Source organism: Larus michahellis, chromosome 5, assembly GCF_964199755.1.
Source record: "Larus michahellis chromosome 5, bLarMic1.1, whole genome shotgun sequence".
Taxonomy (NCBI): Eukaryota; Metazoa; Chordata; class Aves; order Charadriiformes; family Laridae; genus Larus; species Larus michahellis.
Genome location: NC_133900.1, coordinates 14,351,297 through 14,375,461, shown reverse-complemented (window position 1 = coordinate 14,375,461; position 24,165 = coordinate 14,351,297). Strand labels below are relative to the sequence as shown.

At 44.2% G+C, this 24,165-nt stretch overlaps 1 protein-coding gene across 6 annotated transcripts in view; it reads right to left on the bottom strand.

Moving 5' to 3' along the window:
• ZNF827 (zinc finger protein 827) overlaps positions 1-21,483 on the bottom strand; it is a 126,406-nt gene extending 104,923 nt beyond the window's left edge. For 4 of the 6 annotated variants that reach the window (XR_012587220.1, XR_012587221.1, XR_012587222.1 and 1 more), the window contains exon 1: positions 6,020-6,784. Coding sequence is in view for 3 of the 6 variants with exons in the window: in XM_074588854.1 (XP_074444955.1) it covers positions 6,020-6,062 (43 nt within the window). In the remaining 3 variants the exon portion in view is untranslated. Of the gene's footprint in view, positions 1-6,019; positions 7,084-19,837; positions 19,935-21,370 lie in introns of those variants that run through there. The other 2 variants (XM_074588851.1, XM_074588853.1) reach the window with 2 other exon arrangements.
• Positions 21,484-24,165: the final 2,682 nt, after the last annotated feature.

Sequence of the window (24,165 nt, the reverse complement as noted above, 5' to 3'; positions counted from 1 at the left end):
CAGTAAAAGGATTCCAGGCATAAGAAATATTAGCTCTCCCTAACCATCTGAACTAATGTCTATATTATGATTTCTTTGCAATGTGAAAGAAAAAAAAAGTCCTCTATACGGTGCTTCATGACAAATCACATGCTTCACGTTACAAACCCTTTTAACTTCCAAAAAGTCCTCTTTTGTAGGTCATGCTCTCATTATCTTGCTCTGGGATCTGGTCTGATTAAATTATAGGAAATTACTAATACTTCACTTTGAACAGCCAGCTCCTCCTGGCTCTTCTTTTTTTTCTAAACTTAATTCCTCCTACTCCTGCCTTCTTACATATGAAGAAGACAACAATCACTCTGTTACAAAGATTAAGTCACACTCTTTCTCCATCCGTTTTAAAAATTAAAAGTAAAAATGCTTCTGTCTGCGTGTTCTTACATTTCCCATTCCACTGCTCTACCTGCAGTTTTTCCTGTTTGGCCAACTACAAAGTTTGTGGTTTTGTTCTATAATCTTTTGCACCCCCGCCCCCTCTAAAATCTAATTCATAAGGTCCTAAAGACTTCAATAGCTTGATGTGCATGACGCTGACTCTTTTGTAGTCCAATTTATACATATTTTCATATTCAGATAACACTAAGACATAGCCTACTGTTGAATGGCTTTAGACGTTGATCATTGAATGATTTTATACAAGTGACTCGGTTTGTATAATGAAAAAAAAATATAAAAAGAATTAGCATACAGATTTAAAGAGACAGAGACTTTCCATGTCAGAAATAATACCCATAAAGGGAGAAGGTATTTCTGAAAAGTCTATGATGACTTCACTATCACAAGAGGGACAAAAGAACAGTGTTTTCGGGTGGAGTAATGTGGATGCTACTCCATCCATGAAAAGGCTGCTGTTCATTTGAGAGGTGCATTAGAGTACCACCAGGACAACCATGATGATAGCAATGAAATTATTAGCCTAATCATACTAAGAATAATAATTTTCCCTACATGGATCCTCTTGTTGACAATGAGCTATATCATGATCCCTGCAGCAGGAGGTTAAAAATAGTAAATAGAAAATACGTTAAAAGCTTCCCCTTGTACATGCAATGTCTGCTAGTAAGGTAATAAACTCTATTAAAAGAGAAAGATTCCTGTTCCTGGCAAAAGCCTTTTGTCTTGGAGGCAACTCTCAAATGCAGAATGATAGTAAAGGTTTTTCTGACATCGGGAAGTCTTTTGGAAAACCCATCCAACACATCCTCTCCTGCTATCAGAAAGTATCAAATGAAGCAAGTTCCTGAAATAAAAAAGAAGGAAGCTCTAAATCACTGTTAATTTACTTGTTCGACAGTATTTTCTTTACACTCTGATGATACAATCCAGCAATAAAAAACAATATAATAAAAAGCTTCACAGAGTTTAAGAGTTTGGGTTTTTTTACTATACAGAAACAGCTGAACACTTCAACACAGGATCTGGAACATTTAGCACTTAAACTGACCAGGAAAGCAAGAAGAGTTATGCCCTCCCATTATCACATATCTAGCTTTTGATATCAAAACCAATATTGTATCAATCCTGCATCTCCTTCTTTAACAAAATAAATCCCACAGAAAACACCACTGCAGTTTGCCCTACATTAAACACATTCCTCAGAAAGTAGTAGTAGTTCAAACTTCTCAAAGAAGCATCTAATTCTGCCTGATGCTCTATAACAAATACAAGCTTTGTACAAATGGTATTGTGGCGTTCATTCACAAACTGCATTGCTTACAAGCCTCTGAGACAGAATCAAACCCCAAGGAGTATCGATTGCTACACTTAAGGCAATGTAGTGGTCTAGATCTTAAATATTTACTTGAGTGCCTCAAAACTTTCCAAAACTTTTACTTTTCAGACTGAACTCTTCGAAGCCACATTTGTGCACTTCAGAGGAAACAGACGTTCAGGAATTCTCAGAAAAGAATAGTGTGAGGTAGACTGGAAAGTAAGGCAACAAGGAGAAGGAAAACAGAGTAAAATTGTGTTTATACGCACATTTTTAAAGATTCTGATGCTAATTGAATAGATGAGAAAAAATATCTAAGCGTTGAAGTATCTGAAGGAAGGGGATGGGGGGGAAACCCTAACACACACACACACAAAGGACTGAGCAAAATTCCTTTAAACATTCCAGTGAAAATGAATTGACTTGTCTGAGTTAGTCACATCCAAAAGTAATCATAAGACACGTGTGCACTGGGAAAATTTTAACTTACGGACCTAACTCTGTCCATTGTAAACTGAGTCTACACTGCCATAGTATTTAGTTTGCATGTGAAAGAGCCATTGTCTATCCAGGAACTCCTAAAGTCCTTTCCTCATTCACTTGTATCTCAAATTAAAAAGGATGCATTTTCTCTAGTATTTCACAGAGTGCAAGTGAAGACATTCTGCTGGGATCTGTGACTAAACAGTTCCCCAAAAAAATGACTTCCTCACACACTGAAACTCCACTTAACAATAAATGTTAATATCAGAGTCTCAAAGGGCCCATCCACCTGATTGAACCCTGAAAACCTCAGGGGGCTAGGCCAGACGACCTCCAAAGGACCCTTCCAAACTAAATTATGCTGTAAACAACTCCAATGACTGGAAGCTCAACCTTAACTCTGCCCTTTTAATCAGATGCCACCAAAACACAGTATTGTTGCATCTAATAATATAAATCCTTTTTTTTTTTTCCTTCAACAACTGAAGCATCAGTATCTAGCAACTCCCTTTAAATTAAATTAAATTGTTGCAACAGGCTGATACTTCTAGCAAGCTCTTCTACAGAGAACTTCTCCACCATAGCATGTGTTTTGGCAGCACAGTCTTCTCTTGTGAAATTCCTTCTAAATTTACACAAGGGCTGTCCAATGAAGTCAATGGACAAAAGTATAAAAACAGGGTCCAGGTGAGCAGCAGCTGTATGCTGTCACTTCAAACAGCATGACAGGGTTCTTTAGGTGCCTTTTAGGGTACAGAAATTAATTAAGGCCTAGAGATCCAGAGAACGAAGCTTCCTACCTAAGGTATACTAGAGTCCACAGGACTTGCCAGACTAAGTTACATTTACTCAGTTACATTGTAACATTGGTAAATTATTCTGTGTACCAACATCTTACTATTTATTTCCCCAACAATTGCAACAGAACCCAAAATATCACAGAGAAGTTCAGGGAAGATGCTACACCATTTAAGTGCACTGGAGAGCATTCATGCACCAGCAGCAACCTGTAACACAACTTCAGAGCGAATCATAGCGCGATACCCACAACGGGGCAGAGCTAAGGTTGAATACAGTATTAGCCATCTTCTTTCTAGATGTGCATGGTGCACTTTATATTCTTCTGCCATCATTAGTACTTCAAAATGAAATACACACACTGTTCCTCTAAGAAATATATTGTTAAAACCAGCAGGAATTGTAGAATAAAAAATGTATTTTACATTAAAGCAACATGTTGCTAAAAAAATATTAATAATAATCACTATTTATAGAATTTGCACACTGAATGCAATGGATTCCAAGGCATTTTCTGAACCTGCAGGACTTCTTCCTACAATTCTTCCTGAATTATCTAATATATTATTATTATTGCCAAATAATAGCTTTTAATCCAATGCAATCTAGTTGTAAAAGAAATAAAAATAAATAAATCCCATCAAAAAGTAGCATTAGTGTGGGACGTACAGCGTGTGTGTGTTTCACACATCAGGAAAAAAAACCTCCCATGAATTGAAGTAAAAAATTAATTTGAGAGAATTGTAAATTAGGCCGTGCATTAAAAAAAAAAATTTCAAAAAATTAAAAAAAAACCAACCACCCAAACCTAAACACAAATAACACACGCACAACTCGATTTGCACAATGAAGGCAATTGTTCCTTGGCCCAGAAAAAGCCGTGACTTCCCCCGGCGCGGTCGGTCAGGAGGTCGGGGCCGCGGGGAGCCTCAGGCGCAGCCCCGAGGCAGGGGCAGAGCGGAGCCCGGCGCCGGAGCCGAGCCCCCGCCGCCGCGCCGGGGAGCGGCACGCCCGAGCGAGCTAAAATGGAGCCCAGGTTTGATGTCAGCCCGAGAGGCAGGCGGAGGGCAGCCGCACCGGGGCGGGGGCGAGGGCAAGGTCAGCCGCCGGGCCGGCCGCAGCGCCCGCCCCGCCGCCACGGCCGCCTCCCGCCCCGAGAGCCCCTCTTCGCCTCCCCGCTCCCGCAAGGCTTCTGCCAAACCGGGGCGGCGGCGCTCGCCCCGCTCCCCAAACGCCCCTCCACGGCCACGCAAAGGCCCTGCGCGCCCGGGCTTGGCCCCTGCCCCCGCCCGCCGCGCCGGGCGCTGCAGAGGCGGGCGCCGCGCTCCCGCTGCCGCCGCCTCCCCCGAGCCAGCCGCCCCGGCCGCCGCTCTGCCCGGGGAATTAGCGCCGGGGCGGCCGGCTCGGCTCCTCTAGCGGGCGGACGGCGAAAGGGCTGTGCAGGGGGCAAACGGCGAGAGGAGGGGAAGGGAGTGTGTGTGGGGGAAACACACCAAAAAAACCCCAAGCGAACCCCCCCCCGCAACTCAAGCCCTTGACTCGACTCCGGCGGAAAGGAAAAGCAGAGAGAAATATTCGCAGGGCTGCAAGTGCCGCCCCCCCGCCCCCATCCCGCCGCCCCCCCCCATCCCCGACCCGTGCGCCGGTGCTGGAAGGTCGTGGGGGGAATAGGGGAGGGAGCGCTGCCCCAGCGCCTTCGCCCGCATAGCGGATGGGGGTGGGGGGCGGACGGGGACGGGCCGCGCTCCGCCCGCAGCGGCGGCGCCCCCCGGGCAGGGGCCGGGGCCGCCCCGGTGAACTCCCGGTGACCGAGCCCGGCTCCGGCACCGGCGGCTCAGCTCTCGCCCTGCCCCGAGCCCGGCGCGGAGGGGCTGCAGGCACGCTCCCAGCATATGTGCCGGAGACAGACAGATGACCCCTCCATCCACCCCCCGTTCGCCTTAAACCAACCCTGGGGCCAAGCAGGGGCAGGGTATTTTTAGGTCCCTTCCCTTCCCCTCCGCCTCTCTCTCAATAGCTGCCGAGCGCTTAATACAAGGGGAGGGGGGAGAGCGAGCGGGAGAAAAGTTAACTGTTTTGCGAAGAGGGGAGAAAATAGGCAGGGAGGGTGGAAAGCAGGGAGCGAGAAGGAGCAGGGCAGGGTGAGCCGTGCCGGGGATGTGTGTGCCTGTGTGTGCGTGCGCAGGGGGTGCCCGCAGGCGGAGGATCGGGATGCACTTTAGCCCTGTGCTCTGCTGCTCTCGTCTGGGGCAGCGCCGCCGAAGCCCGAGTCTCGCCTGACCCTTCATTTCACTGCGGCCAGGAGGAGCCCCGAGCCCGCCGACGCCTCTCCCTGCTCTGCAGGGACCTCGCCTGCCACGGTCTGCCTCCCCGCCGCCCCCCTCCCCCGCCGCCGCCGGCGGCCCGGGCCCCCTGCGGGGTGGCGGTGGGGTCGGTGTGGGGTGCCCCCGCCGCCGCCGCGCCGGCCCCCGCCACGGCCGCTGCCCGCCTCCCCCCCGCTCCCGGGCCGCCCAGCCCCGCCGCAACCTTTAGCCGGGGACGGACCTCTCGGCTGGTTCCGCACAAGACGCCAGCAGCCGCTTCCCCTCTCGCCGCCCTCCCCTCCGGTGCTAGCCCCCCTCCCCACCCCAATAAAACAGACCCCCCCTCCCTCCGGCCCCAAAGAGAAACCCACACACACACACCCCCACCCCAGCACAAATGCACAATCACGGGCGAGGGGAGGGAGAGGGAGGAAAGGGCGAGAGACGCGAAGAAAGAAGGGGGGAAAGGAGAGAGAGAGGAAAAATTAAAAGGGCACAAGGCTGTTCATCACCAACATGGCTGCCTTAGCTCAGACCTAAAAGAGGAATAACCCAGGCTGTGTCTTTGTCAGTTTCACCTCTGTAACCCTAAACTAATGCACGAAACGACGGAGGCGGCTGCAGAGGGGAAGGAGACGGGGAGAGGAGGAAGGAGAAAATGGCAAAAAGAGGGGGCACTTACGTGAAGAGAGGCGCTTGGGCTGCTCCTGCTTCCTCCTGGGCATTTTCCCCCTTTTTTCACATTCTCCTCCTTGGTTTAACGGGAGATCAAATAAGATCGGGAGGGGGGGGGCACAGACAGGCACAAAGCCGGGGCCCCCGGGGGAGCTGCTAACCGGGGCGGGTTTTCCCTCTTCGCTGGGGGAAATGGGGCTGAAGCCGGTTTTCCCGGAGCCACCGCGAAGGGCTCCCTCTCCCCCTCTCTCTTTCTTTTTCCTCTCCCCCCCCCCCCACCCCCCCCAACCCGGTCGTGCACCTGGCTTGTCCCCGGTCGCAGTATCCCTCAGCGGCCGGGGATGTGTTTCCCGGCGGGCGAGCGGGGCGCCGTGCCGGGGCGAGGGCTGGCGCGGCGGTGGCGAGGGCTGCGCCCCGCTCGCCTCCCGGCCCCTAACTAACACTAACGGCGGGATCAAAGGGCAGCGGCGGCGGCGCTCACGGCTCGCCCGCGGGCGGGCAGGCGGCGAGAGGCAGGCAGGGACACACACACAGACACACACACACACACACGCACAGCCCGGCGGGCGGGCACACGCGTGCACACACACACACAGAGACACGGACACGCGCGGCCGGGCAGAGCAGAGGGGAAGGTGCCCCCGCTCCCCCCGCGGCGCTCCGGGCGCGGCGCGGCGCTGCGCGCCGGCGGGGCTCAGGCGGAGGATGCGCTGCCCCGCTCCTGCGCCCGCTCCTAATTCGATCTCTAAAAAAAAAAAAAAAAAAAAAAAAAAAAAAATTAAAAAAAATTAAAAAAAAGGGGGGGGATCTGTGGGTATCCCATTCGCACGGCAACTCCCTTATTTCTGGTGGGAAAGAAAATAATACCAACCACCTTTTTTTAAATTGAGACGTTTTGCCTTCCTGCGTTAGGAAAGACAAACTGTAGTAGTGCAAAGCTAAACCCCATAGGTGTGTTCTGCGGTTCGTCCACAAAGCACTGGGGCCGGAGGAACTGAACTTCAGTATGGGGGGGTTAGATACAACTCCCTCCTCGCCAAATTAACTGTACAAAATAAGCAAGAAAGGAAGGTGGACAAGTTAGCATGTGGATATGCTGTTCCAGTATCAGTATCCCTACAGTTTCCAGTGTAGGTTTTAAAAAGTGAAAAGAATGCAAGCACCATGAAAATCACAACTCCTTGAGAAGTGCGTGTGTGTCGTGGGGGGGGGGAGGAAATCACGATTAGGTCACCCCTAATGGCTGATTTAACTGCTACATGATACTCCTACAGTGCACACAGCAATCTGGACTTCTGAAATTTACTTTTTTTTTTTTCCTGCTGTAATGCAGGTATATGAAGCTTTACCCTGAAGCAATTCCAGCGTGCATTATGAAACCAGGATAGCAGTTTTCATTAACTGATACATACTTTCATTACTTCACAAATCACACATCTTTCTTCAAAGACAGACATGAAGGTGGGGGAAAAAAAAATAGAAGAGGGATTTGGTCTCACTAAAGCACAAATGGTACTTCGTGAAAGAGAAGTGCTCCCTTTGTGACTTGCAGTCATTTGGATAAAAGTTCACACAGAGGTTGTTAATGATTTAAACTCTAAAACCTGTTACTACAATTGAAGTACAATGGTTTGAAGCACGGTTGTTTCATATAGCTCTCTCTTTGTGTAAGGAAACTTTGAACTTAGCAGAATACATAATCGAAATCATGAGTCAGATGTTGCAAAATTTTAAAAAAAATGCATTATTCTAGCATGTATACCCGTTAGAAGTTTTTTGCTTTTGACAACCTGACTCATCATTTTATCACATCATTATTTACCCTAACTTCAAAATACTTTTTTTTTTTTTTTAAATAAACTGTCTAGGAAAACACAAAACAGCAGATTTGCAACCTAAATCTTTTAAACAATCAACTTACACTCTTAACCACCTCAAGTTAGAATGGTTTAAAATAATATTATATCCATTTTACAGTCACGATTCTCTTTTCTACAGAAAAAAACCAAATAAGATTTAAAAGATTATATATATGAGAATCTCACATTCACTAGCACGCACGTGCAAACCCAAGTTTTAAAACCACATGCACAGAATATACTTCTACTGAAACAAAATAGACTCCTGACTTCAACTGGTTTATCATCTCACAATACAGCTAAAATACTCCATTTTCATGGAGAGATTTACTTATTTTTAATCCAGAAGTAAAAACCAAAGTGTGTAACTGATAGAAACAGGGTGGAGATTTTTGGGGGTGGAGATGAACCAAACAGCTATCTTACACTTACTCATGATAAAGAGTACCAGAGTCAGAATTCCCTCAGAATACTTAGGTCCTGTCTTTTCCTTCAGTTTTACAGATTATGCTGGTTTTAGAGACTTGTAGAGCATTAGTGATGATAACCAAATACATCAGGGGCATTCTTTACTATTGCTCACAAACCTCAATTCTGATGTGCCTGGAACTAGCAACAGAACTTTTTTAACTAATAAGAGTTGCAGTGCTAAACCCTTCTTAAATATTTTTTAAATACACTCTAATGGCAATTGTGTTGAGCTAGGCCAGCTTTGTGAGCAGAGGCTTTCTGCACGTCCAAAAGCTCCTATCTGTGCAGGAGGCCGCAAAGTAGCCATTTCGGAAATGGAAAGAGTACCGGCTCTCTGCTACGATCCACCGCTGCTGTGGCAGCCCTTCTTCAGGTGCTCTAAGAGAAGAGGATGTAGAAAATACTGCATTCTGCATCATCACTCTTTCCACCCTTTATTCCTCATGCATTTCTGGCATAAATTAACGTTGACATTGTCAGCATTAATTTACAATATGCTGTGTGGGTTTTTTTCCCCCTCCATCATTTGAAACCCCCTTTAGGGGAGTTGAGGTGGCTGCAGCAAAGATGCTACGGGAACACAGCTCTTTGAAAGGGCCATGGGGACTGGCAAGCAATAGAGCAGCACTAAATCTCTCTGAGGGTGACCTTGGCTTCGACAGACATCCCAACAGTTTGCCTAAGAGTTTTGTGGGCCAAGCTTTAAGCCTGTTTTGCAGTGAAAGAAATCCCAATGGTTGAACAAATTATCAGGGAGAAACTTTATATACTCTAGTTTTGAAGAGTTTCTAATCCCGTGCCTGGAAATTATATAGGAACAACTTGGTTCTTCATACCTATCCTGGCTAATTGCATTGCTGCACATATTGTCCTAGTCAATAGGTCGTATCCAGCCATCACATTGAAATCAAAGACACATCAGTCCTAACTTTACTTTCTTCTATACATTGGCTTAAGGAAGATGACTAAGGACATAATGCCATTTTAAAAACAATCTTCCGCTACATGTTTGGTGGTATAGTAGGAAAAAGAATGAAAGTCAGCTGACCATACTTTTGAACATTTCTAGTCCAAACACAAGAAAATAGTTGCAAGTCTTCCACAGATAACATAATATAAATAATGCATTGCTTCTGCAGGTCCTGCTATTAATAAGTAATGATCATATGGCACCTTCCAAACACCAAACCTAGTTACACATATGAATTAAGTTCAGCCTCAGAAACCACTTTTGAACAAAGTAAATATTTTCTTCACTTACACATGAGAAAAATGAAACAAATTGAGTAAATAAGATTTTACACAGTAATAAATGATGTAACATTCTTAAAACCTTTGCAGGGTGTCTAGCATCCAAACTATCTTTATGTAATGTAACAAACACTTGAGAAGGTTGCTAAACAGAAACTTAAAAATTAGCTGACACCCTTGCTTTATTCTTTGAAACTTTAAAGAGTTCTGTTCCCAGGATCAGATTTTTATTATTTTTTTTAAGTGTACTGAGTGGAAAAATGGGACCATTTTAACCAGTTCTTGGGCCCTAAACCAAACTGTGGTATTAGGCCACCTCTGTTTAACGTACAGCCTACCAAAGTGATGGCCATGTCAGCTGTGAGTCCCTGAGCAGGCAGACTAAAGTTATTCAGGCCCCACAGGCTCTCTTTAATGGTCCTCCTATCTTCAGATTAATTTCCTATTGCACATAGGAGATATTTGCCCATAGCCTCTGTATTTTCAATATCTAATATGAGGCAAATGGCTTTTCATTGAAATTACCCTCTCTCCCACACCTCTTGAAGGGATATCCTCAATGGGCTAAAGTCCTCCTCTTTCCTATTTTAATTGATGTCAATATTTCTACGCTCAGCAGTAACTATGAATCAATCCTGCAAACAAGATTTAATTACAAACTTCTCTTTGCTCTAAAGCATTTGAGAGGCAGACACAAGGGATGAACAAATCCATAGGATGACAACTCATGGATACCATCATCCATGTTTGCAAGTGCTCGGTAAACAAATAACATTAAGTAATGGATTTGTAATAATAATAATAATTAATGACAAATTAGTGACTGGTGAGGCCACCACCCAGTTTCACAAAGGCCAATAAAAATGATCAGAAGTCATTACTATCTGATGATTATTACCTTGGGACAGATAACAGACAATTACAGAGTGGGAGGTGGAGTTGCATAAGCCGTGGATCCTAAACGACAGACAGGCTTTAGCTTTTGTAAGAGGCAACCAAGTTCTCCTTTCCCAAAGTTTGTAACCTCTTCCTTCTTAAAATCAAAGAGCCACAGTCAGTGAACTATTACAGCAACCTAGACGAAAACTCTTTTTGCAACCCTTGAAATCACTGGCAGTGGTCTCCCAACTCTTTAGCTGCCTATGCCATGCCTGTGAACAGAGAGCATATTGAATTGTGAACGTTCAAGACCAAGTTCATGAGGATTCCACTACAATCTCACAGCCTCAGAATGGAGAGGCATCAGGAAGGAGGAATGCAATATATCCTGCATCTCTTAGCTAAACCACAACTGGTTTTCTCAGAATCTCATCCAAATCCTGGCAAACAAACTAGCCATAACAATTTTATAATAGTTTCAACACAAGGTGCTTCTAGTTGCCATGCAGATTTAACATGTTATACTTCAGAAGAACCGTGGTGTTTATATTTTTCAGATGTTAGTATAGCACACTACCTAGGAAAGGTGATGTAGCTTCTAATTGCAATTAAAAATAAATAAATAAATTCTTAAAGAGGCTAGCCTTAAACTCATGCTGATACATAATGCTAGACTTTGCAGGCCAAAAATACATTGCCTATAGGACTGGAGAGGGGTTACGTTAGTGTCCACATCTTTCTGTTGCTACTTGGATACTATGGGATGCCTCTTCAGGTTTATCAAGGAGGTCTTGTGGTTCTTATCTTACCATAAGTGTAGTTGGCTTTTCAATTCCATAATTCACTATACCTACCTTTTTCACACCCCTTTTCTGTACACATATTTTGCTAAAAACCTCACTTGAGCCTAGGACTATTAGACTTAAGTCTACAGATAGTTGAAATGCAGAATTTCTCCCCCCGACCTGAACCAGCAACATCTTACCCAGTACAGATTAAATATAGAAAAAACAAATTAATATTTTACAACATAAAATACTAAGCAACTTCTGAACTGATGAGAAGAATTTGTTTAGTCAACTGGGGACTGAAACACTTAGCTCAGGGCTATTACAGTTACAAATGTGGAAATAAAAAAATGAAAGTGATAAATATCTGCTCCAATCCTGATCTTTTTGCACCATTTTCCATTCTCCATTTAAATGCATTCAAATCAATAGCTTTACCCCATCCTAAGAATGGTTTAAGTTAAATCAGAGTGAGATGCAGAGCACTCCCTCTGTCATTTTGCTTCCACTTAACATTTGTTAGTCACTGGCTAATTGAAAGTTTAGGCACATGCTCATTAGCAAACACCTGCCCTGGTTTAAGACTTTACCATCCTCCTGGAGAAGCTAACTGTTTCCACCCCAAACTGGCAAAACAGAATGCATTTGGCCTCCTTATCTGCTTCAGTGTGAAGTCTTGCAGCTTAGTTAAGTAGCAAGGCAATAGCATTTTAAGCCACAGCTGTTTGCTAAATGAAAGTGTGTCTAAGTTCTTAAACACCTTGTTACACATACGTTGAGAGGCAGAGTTTCTGCTGCACCTGCAAGGTGGCAAATTCCTCAGGGAAATCAATTCTGGTTTCTCAATTCACTAGCTAGTTTTCTGTTAAAACACTAGAGTAATACTGAGACTGCTTTGGACCCCAAGAACTGGCAAGATCCCAAGGAGCTCATCTACCATATAGGACTGTGCATTTACCAAACTCATCTCTCTCTCTCACATAGCACCTTACCGGAAATACAGCAGGAGGAAGGCAGGCACAGAAGTGGATGTTTGTGGTACTGATGCCAACTGTGCCCTCTTTGCAATACCTTAACAGCTTAGAGAAGGGCGAGATAGACTAGAAGGGCAATTGGGAGACAAGAAAACATGGTGTTTCTGAGATCTGGCATTCCTATGGAAAAGAAACACATTAAGGTAAGGGAAGGAGGAGTCTGTGGAGATTAAGCTTCTAGCAGACTTCACCTGCCTGGTGTGATGAATTTCACATGGCATTCAGCTATGCTTCACCATGCTGTATGTCCTCAGGAATCAGCCCTCACCTACTGGCAGGCAGAAGGGTTTGGGCTGCAAGTCAGCCTGCTGTCACCACTGCCTGCTGAGCATAAAGTCATGTGGCCAGTCCCCTCCTGTAGGGAATATCTTCTTGCATTGGCACTTCCCCATCATACAAACAGCACAGAGGAAGAGGTTATTTGTCTTTTAAGATACTAGGAATAAAGTCTTGTCTCCTCAACCCCTGCTGGCACAGTTTGATGAAAATACTGTTTCTAGTCCCTACATTTCAGCAGCACTAAGGCCACCCAGTGTTTTCAAGTTTGTAGTTTACAGTAAGTTGCAAGTTATTTGTCCATAAGAAGTAGACTAACAATAGTGAAAAAAAATCACACAGAGCAGCAGAAAACTTCTTGAGTAGGAAGAAAGGAGAAGAGGTAATGCCTGGAAGGAAGCAGCTTGCATTTCCACAAAAAAAAAAACCAAACCTGAGGAATGCACCCTCAACAAGAAAGCTGAGTGCACCTTCAACAAGTTTGCAGATGACATAAAACTGGAAGGAGTGGCTGATACACCAGGTGGTTGTGCCATCTTTCAGAAGTACTACCTTGACAGGCTGGAGAAGTGGGCTGAGAGGAATCTCATGAAGCGCAAAATGCAAAGTCCTGCATCTAGGGAGGATTAACTCCATGCATCAGCACATCCTGGGGGCCTACCAGCTGGAAAGCAGCTTTGCCAAGAAGGACCTTGGGATCCTGGTAGACAAGAAGCTGACCACAAGCCAGCAATGCACCCTCACAGCCAAGGCAGCCAACATTAGGAACACTGCTGCCAGCAGGTCTAGGGAGGTGATCCTACACCTCTACTCAGCACTGGTGAAGCTGCATCTGGAGTGCTGCGTCTCGTTCAGGGCTCCCTAGTACAAGAAAGATCTGGCCAGAAAGACAATTAAGGGACTGAAGCATCTGTCATATAAGGAGAGGCTGAAAGAGCTGAGACTGTCTAGCCTGGAAGCTAAAAGGCTTGGGGGGATCTTATCCATTTGTATAAATGTCTGATAGGCAGGAATGAAGTTGAAGGAGCCAGACAATTCTCAACAGTGCCCACTGACAGAATAAGAGGCAATGGGCACAAATTAAAAACAAACCAATCAAAAACCCAAAACACAAAAAAACCACTAGAAAATTCCATCTGAGCACAAGAAAACAGGTTTTTTTTTTGCTTTTAGGATGGTCAAACACTGGCACAGGTTGCCTAGAGAGGTTGCCTGAACAATCCCCTGTAGCTGATCCTGTTTGAGCGGTGAGGTTGGACTAGATGATCTCAAGAGGACCCTCCCAACCTAATGGTCCTGTGAAAGTATTGTAACATGAGCATTTACTGTTTCCTACATGTGATATCCATGTCTGTTTTTATGGGAGTAGTCTACAGAATACAAATATTCCATTCTGCTTTTTTAGCTACTAAGACTCTTCACCGAAAACACCCTTCCAATATCCAGAATTCTTTAACCTCCAAATACTTATTTTTAAAATTCCTACTGGTTTATGAGCTACTTCCTAACAGAAAGCACTCACTAATCATTCCAAAGCCATGGTTGGTGTTTTAGTCCCTCACTCTTCTTTCCTCAATATGGTTCCTACCCTGAGGATTTTACAAACTAAATGAAGCTATAAGATAACTAAAGAGCAGGTGGAAGAGTGACTGTATTTTTAACCCCAACAAAATGCATGCACTGAAAGTTTGCTGTCTTTTTTCTTAGACTTAGGCTTTTCTTAGACATTTGCAAAGGATCATTACCTCCACTTTTCAGTTGGGGATATGGACTCTGCCTCCAACAGCAGCACACGGTAGTTCAATAACAAAACTAGATGTAGAATTTTAAGGCTGTTGTTTCCAGCAAACCATTATCACCAACACACACCTGATGTGTAAATGATGTGGCCACAGGATTTAATTGCTTTTCTTGCTAACCTGCATGCATGCTTCCTTTGTACAATTGTCTTTTACCAGTAAGCATACGGCTTACTCATATACCCCCTCATATACGTTGGCTGCTTGCCCTAAAGTTTCCTATTTCATGGAAGTAAAATTCACGAGGTACCCATATAATTTGACTTCGTGTTACTCTTATTCTCATTGAGATTTTGAGACAGATACCACTGTACACTAAGAAACACCCGTTGATTCCATCAGCGTTATTCAAGACCTAAGGCACTCAACGCTGCAGAGAGGTCATGGTGGCTCTTGGCAAAGAGTAGCATGCTCTTCTTGCCTGCAGAGGGAGTATCGGTCCCATGCAACAAGCTCTCGCACACCTCTTTTCCCCCAACTGGAGGAACAAGCAAACAAAATGAAGGAGTTGTGGGGCAGGGGGTTTGCCTCTCTGTATGCTTGAAAAGCAACTGTATGAATGAAGAATTGAGGCTCTGAAAATGGAAGAATATACTAGAAGGCATTTGAGTGAATCTGTTTATCCCTTTGTATACGTCCCACAAAACCCCCCACATTTTTGTAGCAAAGAAGAAAGTGGGGAAGAGAGAAGCAGAAGTGTTCTTAAGGCAAAGGGAGGAATACTTTTCCCATATTTTGTACACGGGGCAGATTTTGCACGGGCCAAATCAATGGAAGCTGGCAGAAGCCTTAAGAGTAAATATTCCCTGCCTGGCCAGAGAAGGTATGGATCTCCCACTTAGTCTTGTGAAGGTCAGCAAGCAGAGGATAAAAGGAAAAAATCAAAGTGAATGACTATTAGAAAAGAGGTCCAGCAAGGCAGCTGACTTGTGCAAGGCCTATCAAATTTAAGATGTTTTTGTTGAGTTTTCTTGAAAATCTTTATTATACTTGGGAGGTTTTATTTATTCTAATGTATTAAATGGCAACTAATGAGAAAACAGGTAAGCCTTCTTGGTCTCAATAACCATTAAGTTAGGTGGCCTCTACTCCAAAGTGGCAAAACCAGTGGCCATCAGAAACAAAACATTCTGGCTGTCTCATGAACCCTGCAAGAGCTGTATCAAGTCAACTCAGGAGAGAGGTACTGGGATTGTCTCATTTACATGGTCAAAAAAAGTGAAATCAGTGGCTTTTAAATAATCAGCTGAGTAGCAAAACAATTGGGAAGAGGGCCAAGAAGGTACTCAAGTACAGCTTTCCAAGAGAAAAAAGCATTGTAGAAGCTACCTCAGTGGAGCTGAGATAGGAAGCAGCAGTGTGGAATGTCTTTCTGATCTTCTAGTGTAAAAAAAGAAAGTCTGTTCAGTGGAGAAGAGTAATGCAGAAAATATGTCAGGAACTCTCCTGTTCAGGGCTTATCAGGTTTATATCATTCATACAGCCCACCAGTCCCCACAGCTGTGATATCACAGAGACATAATTACTTCTGCTGCACAACAGGGTATACTAATCAAGGAAGCAGGGTCAAGTCTGACCCCCACCTACTTCCCTCCCTTCCATAGCTTTTAATCAATTTCTTAAAAATGTTGAGAGCTCATCACACTCTTCAGTGGAGAATATATAAATATGAACACTATCATCCTCCATTGCTGACATTGTTGGAGATCTTCACAACAGATGGTCTTTTACCAAAGGTCCTGCTTTATGCTCTCAGTGTCTGTATATCATTAAAAAGAATAAGGTCCAACAAGTTAGCTGGAGCTAGATACTACAGGTTCCAAAATACACAACAAAAAAAAACAAAACCAAAATTAAAACATCACTCACAAACCACACCAAGAAAACGCTGGAAGATGCTAAAAAGATGAGAACATTTTAGGATGCAAGGGAAGTCTTAACACTTTCTTGCTTTACATCTCAAACATTTCAGCTGACTGAATTTGTCACCCCATAATATAATAAGAGAGAATATCTAACTGATAAACCTTTTAAGCTTAGAGGCCATCTCTCTTCCCCAAATTACCTCATCCAGTTCTTTACTCCTCCCTGTTTCTCCCATTTTGTCCTTATGACTGAGGCACATCCCTCCCCTTCATCCCATGATCCCATTCAGAACCCAGAACATTCTTCTAACCTGTAAGAACACCTAAATTTTATATTCTTCCTCTGTTCAACCATCCTATCTGATTCAAAGCTTCTAGCTTAATTTGTTGCCAAAAATCAACCATCCTTACCAAACTCTTCCCAATCTCCAAATTGCTGTGCCTTCAACAGCTTCTTGTGGTATGAAGACTTCTCTGTCCAGTGTCTTTCAAAACAGGCTGCCTATACTTTTCAAATGACCTTCTCTAACAAATTGCTCATCTCTAGGCCCCATTAAAGTCTCCCATTATCTCAGTGACACCTTCCCCAACGAGGCTTCCCATACTACTGAGCATCTTATTCTTTTTAGCTGCTCCTTGTACAACCTACTGACATGGTAAAGCCATCTTATATACAAAGTGATAACGTGATTTTTGCCACATAGTTAGGATCCTGAGGGGAAAAAAGAAATAATTAAAGAAACCTTAAAGGCCTTAGCTTTTAGAGCTCTTTCCTAAGGGACTATATCTCGTCAGAACCCAGGCTGAGGCAACTATGCTATCAGATGCTTCGAGCTTCTTTCTTGGCCCACGTCCAAGAGTCAGGCAACTCTTCAGGCCTTGCTCACCTGTCCTTTGAGACAGGCAACATCCTAACTACTGCATTCAAAATCCTTCTCACAAAAGGGAGAAAGTCTGCTGAGGGAAAAGGCTGTGTCAATATACAGAGGATGACAAAGTCACAAACGCAGAAAGATTAGGTTACAGGCCAATACTTGTTTCCTAGTGATAAGGTTAAGAATAGTGAAGATAAGATAGTGACTTATTTATGGGTGCAAGAATAAAAATCCTGCACGAATTTAAGTGATTTTTACATCTTACTAAGCAAGGACAAGCTCACCATTCAACCAGCCCAAGACACAGCTACCTTTTGAAACCCACCACACCTTTCTAATACATTTGAACAGAAGAAAACTGCCATCAGGTGAGAAAAGAGAGCGCGCCTGTAGCAGCACCGACTGTTCCAAAGCCTTCCTTGGGCTCTGCGGGTCTCTCTCCCCCGGTTTGCGGGGAGTCTTTCTAGCACACCCCGGGGGGCTCCTGCCTTTGCCTTTAAGAGCGGGGCGGCAGCGGGCGCCCCTCTCCACTCCCCGGCCCCACCGGCCGGCGGGACGCGCTCTGGGCATGCTCGGCGGGGCCCGCCGGGCCGCACCGGGGCGCTGGCGGCCCCCCTCAGCCCTGACCCGGCCCCGGGGCCCCGCAGCCGGCTCCGGTCTGCGGGGGTGGGGAGGGAGCGGTGCCGATGGGTGTCGATCCGGAGCGCAGGCCGGCCCCCGGGCGCCGTACGCATCGCTGTGCGTCCCCTCCCGGCACTGCGTTTGAACGGGGACGTCTAGGTGATAAGCGGAGGGGGTAGTAAATCACCTCATCAGCATGCACAATAGGCAGCATTTTTTGGAAGTGAGTTAGGGATGTGCCCCATTGTGTTGCGATATTAGAGGCTATTGGGGCGATTCCGGCCCTAACTTCAGCTGTCTTTGCTTCGGTTTTCATCTCCAGTTCTTACAGAGGGATTCTTAACGCGGTTTTGATGGAAACACGCTCCATGCAAAGGAAATGTTTAATTTCCTTTGTGTTAAAAAAGGTGCCATTAAAAGACCCGTAGTCCCCTGGAAACACATGTAGCAGTCTGTTACATTACTATTTCTGCTACTTAGGTATGCTGAATCACTAAAAATCAGATGATTAAAGCAAGATTTCAGGCAGGCCTTCAGCTACCACGTTAGGGAAACCATAGTAATGTCAGCTTTAGAGTAACACAAGAATTGGGGGTGGGGGGGAGAACAGCTCAGAAGAATTCATCAATGCCATCTTAAAAATAACCTAAGCTGGTTAGTAGTTTGTGTGGTTCAATTTGTGCTTCACCATGCACTCAAAGATGCTCTGTTTAGCAACCAACTTTTTCCTTAATTAAAGCTACAACATGAGTAGTAATGTTTTAAAGAAAATGACACAGTAGAATAGCACGTCCACCTGCACTTTTAAAGTCTCCCCACATACTCCACAGCTCTCCACCTCACCAGCTTCCCCAGTCCAATATCATATAAGATCTGCCACTGGACTTGAGTGGTAGCTTCCACTTGGGCCATTTTCATGTGGGTTTAGCTGTGGAACTACTCATTATTAACGCAGAAGAGCTGAATTAACACGGAAGATGCAAATGAGACTCTAGAGGGGTTATGAATTTCACCCATTAATCTCAGACCAGTCAAATGTGTAAATGCTAATGCTGTTAACCGCTCGACCACCAAAAAAGTTTTCTGGTACTGCAGTTTCTAGCCCAGACCTTTCTTCACAAGGTATTCACAAATGTTACTAGCCACCATGAAAGCACAGAGAGCAACTGCTGCTAAAACACACACATTCAAGAGCAGCATCAGAGAAAGAATTAGACACAAAATTTAGGCTGTAGATAATACCACATGGTAAGTTACTGTGGTTTAATAAATTACTGCTCATCAGCTGAGCTTCCCTAACTGCTCTTGCACACCCTCTTAGACTGTTAAAATGGCAAGTACAATGTGTTAGACTAAAATACCTTTGTTTCACTTCAAATGTACTAGAGATAAGAGCACACAGTCAGCTACCTCATTATGCCATTGTAACTCAATAGTCTGCAACAGTCAGTATAATCCTAAACCAGTGGGTTTTTAAAGTTCTGAATTGGAGGACACATACTGAAAATGAAGGAGTCACTCTGAATGTGCCAACCTATCCTGGAGTCAAGAGACAACTTTTCAGTTATCATTACTAACCTTTTTTAGTTCTACCATTTTTATTATCTTTTTGATGACCATTTACTGAGCATCTAGAAAATTGCTACTTTTACTACTGAAAAGAGGGATTTCCTCAGGCCTGCACCTTCTACTTGTTCATTTAATTTTATGAAGTTGGTCATAGCAATAGCATTACCGATGCTGTCATGTTTGAATGTGAGAAAAAGCATTACACAATGCATAAAGACAGAAAAATTGGTTTAAAAAAAGTATCTTTTTGTAGTCTTACCTCTAGGGCAGAGTCCAGAATTGTGTTAGGTTGCTGAGGTCCCTACATAGCTCATAACCGTAGGCACCTCAGAACCACATTTGTGACCAGCACACACACTGAGAAGCTGCCTAGGGCTAGTAGAAAATGGATTTTAATCTTACTAGCTGTTTATGCATTTTCCTCAACAAGTTTGCCCATCCTACATAGCCAAATATCAAGTAATATAGGCACACTTTATAAAGTGCAAGTTATGGGCTGGAAACAGGTCCTTTAAAAAAGAAACTTAACTTGGCTCACCTGTATCCTGGAGTTCACTAACCAGTGGTCTGCAGTATGAAAGACTATGTCATCAACTCTTCTTTTAGCTTCTTCCCTCCTCCTCTGCTCCTTTGATCTGGAAGAAAAGAGTAGCAACCAATACCTTTGCTGAGCAGCCCAATCACTTACCACTGACGTGTTCTTCATTCAGATCAGGCTAAACTGGTCAAACTGCGTACTACGGTTCAGTCTCACTTTGAATCTGGAAAACCTTTAACAATGAAAGCTAAGTTTAGGTGCTTTCAGAGCTAAATAGCAGCTGAGGCTTTTTTGCCCTAATTGTAGTCTTAGATGTAGGTAAGGCTTAGGTTGGGGGCAGAGGCTGGGTAGGTTTGGGGGTTTAGGGTTGTTTTTTTTTGGGGTGGGGGTGTTTTTTTTGGAACAGCTGTTGAACATTAGCCCCTGAACAGCCTGTGCAGATACAAATGTGGAGCAAGTCATTGTATCTGCCCCACTACCACTTTCTATAGTTTATTTCTGTAGATGAGAAATAGTAATAACCTTTCCTGGGTGTTAGGTGGAAGCCTCCTGTAAAGATATAAGAAAAACACCAAGGAGATAAAATAACAGGATTGTGCTGTTAGTCTTCAGCTACCTTCCTGTCAGTCTGTCTCAGACTGCATCTTCACTGCAGGGAAGTTCTCCTGGTCACCAGCGTCTCTGCAGCAGAGTTTCTTTCTGAAGGAAACCAGGCAGGCCAGAAGATAACGCATACCAGCTGTCATTCTAACATAACTCAGGTGGCAATCAGGCTGCTTAGCCAGTTACCAAGAGTTACAGGTGCAGCTGATCAAAGTATTTTTTCCTCTCCTTTTGTGGAACACCTCAGCATTTTTATTTACTTTTTTTTTTTTTTTTCCAGGAGCCTGTGGGTCAAATCCTGATGTTGAAATCCTACCAAGTATGTTCCTGTTCTGCTTTGGAGGATGGGCCCAGACACCAGTACGTGTATAACTTGGTTTGGGGTATTCAGTTGGTCAGCTAACGCTGCTAGAGAAAACTGACTTCTGATAAGACAAAAATCCTCCACACGCTTTTCCCAAATGGTGGTTTTTTTCTGAATAAAAACCAGCTTTTCCTCAGACTTCTTAGTAGGCATGGCCTCAAATTTTAACGGTTTCTTTTCAGTTGTACTTATGAAGCCACCAGTTCTGTGAACTTGTTTTCTAGGCTCATATATCTTTTACCGACTGTCACAGCTCTCTGGAGACCAGCTAGACTAGAAGCAGAAGAGAGCTACTCTGCAAAAAGAAAAAAAAAGGTACCCCAAAGAAGTATCTATAAACAGAAATTACTATCGTGTCAACATGAGATGAGAATGCCTGTATTACCGCTGACATAGTACTAGCACTTTACAGAAAGAACCTTTTCTGCTGTAAGTCCCTTTTTTTATATTAGGTGTTTCTACTGTACCTGAGAGGTAATCCACAAATATTTTATGCAGTTATTTAATGCACTTAGGTCAGCAAGCAGTGCCTGAGGGGCTGAAGAGGAAAGTAATGCAGAACTCACCATTAATTTGCTTGAATGCTCCTTCCACGCAACCATCCTCATCAGCCAAATACTACTTTTTAAGTCACACATTTTAAAAGCAAGTAGCACAGGGATTTATGAGCCCTCCTTCCCATGCTGAAAAGCTGGGAAAGTGAAGCAACCAGCTCTTATCACTGGCAAAAAAAAAAACCCAGAATCAAACAGTTCAGCTCTAAGGAGAAGCACAACTGTTGCACATTTGCCATAATTAGTAATTACAATGAAATCCTGGTCCCAGTTCAATCAATGACAAAATCCTCAAGGATCTGCTCTTAGGTGGGGTTTTGCTCATAGAGGCTAATGATTCTAGCTCTCATGAACCAAAGCATGTTCCAAGGCTTGAGCCACTTTACTGCCCCCGAGTGCTCTTTTCACCCCTTTGCCAGAAGTCAGTTTTCTCATAACAGAGTCAGCAGAATTAATCATATGCCTTCACCTTAGCCACTGCATTTTGCAGTCCAGTTGTTAACACACAGTCAGGCAAACTCAGCTAGTTGTTCCTGATCCAGATTAAGTGGTTGCTGACCCACTCCTGATGCCTTGGCACCCCGTCCTCCTGCTTCTGTTCTGTCAATTTCACTTTCTGCTTTACCGTTTTCCAGTTCAGATTTGCAATCTTATTGTTTTAGGGCCTTTTTTTTTTTTTTTTCTATTTTAACAAACACAAAACATAGGGTGATACACTAAGCCTTTTCTGGGGTCTGTGCTGTGTAGATAGCAGCCTGTACCAGAGGAAGGCAGGTAAACTGGCAGAAGTTGTGTGTCACCTCACAGTTCTCCCTTCTCAAATCAATTCCAGCTAATCTAGCCACTTTGTTGTTGACAGAGTTTCAGACACATAGTGTCAGGTTTTATTTCAAAGCTTTTTGAAATGAATGGAAGATACCAGCCTTGAGGAGTTTTAGGCAGTAGATAGCAAATGCAAATTCTGCCAGTCTTCACTATGATAGAGAGACTTAGTCATTTAACGTAACCTAGATTTCTAGGTTACCTGTTGTCAAAAGAGAGAGTTAAGTGCTACCAGTTGGCAATTGTTCTCCATCCTGTGGAAGGCAGGATGAATTTCTCTGGAGAAGCCTTGTTCTCTCCATGGACTACAGAGGGAACTGGACGACTGGTTCAGCCAAAACCATCACATTTGTAGGTAGCTAAACCTAGCTTAAAGGCAAACTCCAACTCTTAAAAATCAATTGTCATTCCATCATTCATTTAACTAAAAGGAATGCCACTTAACTAACAGGAGTGCTGTGTCCTAGGCCATCACACATAATCTGACACAGCCTGGTAACATAGCAGGGTTTGACATTCAGTGGCAGTACAGTAGGAGCAAATGTAAGCAATTGCCACCCACCTTGTCTATCATTTCTCCTTTTCTGCACCACACTAGCAAAAGCATTTGTGTAGCACACAGTGAACAAGATTGGACACCAGATGCTGCTAAAATTAACTCAGAAAAACAAAAGCCCAAAGTCACTCGTCATTCAGATGTGTTCCCAAAGACCCCACAAACTGCACATCTAAAGCAGATAACAAGGGCTGCCTATGACTGAATGGCCATTAAAGCCGTGCTGGGTAACACTTTGCCTGCAGTCCTCTAGGCTGCTGTACACTATTAAGTATTTCACTCTGTTCTCTTTCTCCATGCAGACCCCGATCTCTTAAAAAAAGACTAACGCACCCCATACCTTACTAGACTGTTGTGACCCTACATATATTACGTATCATGAGCTGTTAATGTGTATGTTATTGCATAAGCTCTGTAAGTATGTACACAAGAAGAGAAACAGTATCAGAAGCCCACCTGCAGGTCTCTCTTCCCATACCAAATCTGTCCCTTTCAAGTGCTCAGCACACAATGGAAGTTACACAAAGGTCTATTTGCTCACCTGCAGTTTATCAGAATTAACAGTTACTGTGTTTGCTAATAATGCTTTGGAAGGCTTCTGTCATAGATCAGACTCCTACAAGGAACATACTAGACCCACCACAACCAGGAGGCCAACACTACAGAAACTCCATCTGCCAAATACAGTAGATTTTCAGAACTGATGAATCCTACTAAATAGTGGAACAACTAGTTTCCTCAGACAAGAAGAGCAGGAAGTGTTGCAGATATCCTAGTACAGTGACTTGAGCAATTATACTTTCAGATAAAATATTGATTTCTAGCCGGGCCCTGGCGGTCAGTCCTACTGAGGTTTAGGGTTTCTCAGGCCAGAAAAAGAGGATGCCTTTCCCCCTCCACCTCTCAAGATGCAATTAGGTAACTTGCAGGTTTCTTGATCAGAGTAAATCTGTCAGCATTTCTTGCTGAAGGACCCTCTTCTCACTGCAGCCATACTTCCTGCGTTGCTGTACTAGCAGGCTGTTTCCACCTCTGACAGAGATCAAGTAGCATAGCCCCACCCATGAATTCCCAGATTATAAATGAGATTATAGTATAAAAAGAAAAAAACTACACCTGAAGTGTTTCACTCAGCTATAGCAGCCTCCTCTCAGATCTTGATGCTTAACGAGCCAAGGCACAGCTTCCAACATAAAGGCCCCCGCCAGTGCCACTGCCACTTGCTGCCCCAGAAGTTATGCACTGATCTGTATCTTGCCACCTCGTTTGCACAGCCACAGACCTCACCCGCTACTGTAACCTGTTACGCCACCTTCTGCTTTAGCCGTTCCATAACACTTACATGAGCTATTCTACTCAGTCTTGCTCTACTGATGAGAGCAGTTTACTTCTTGCATCAGACTCTTACAAAGACAGCTTCTGGTCCTTC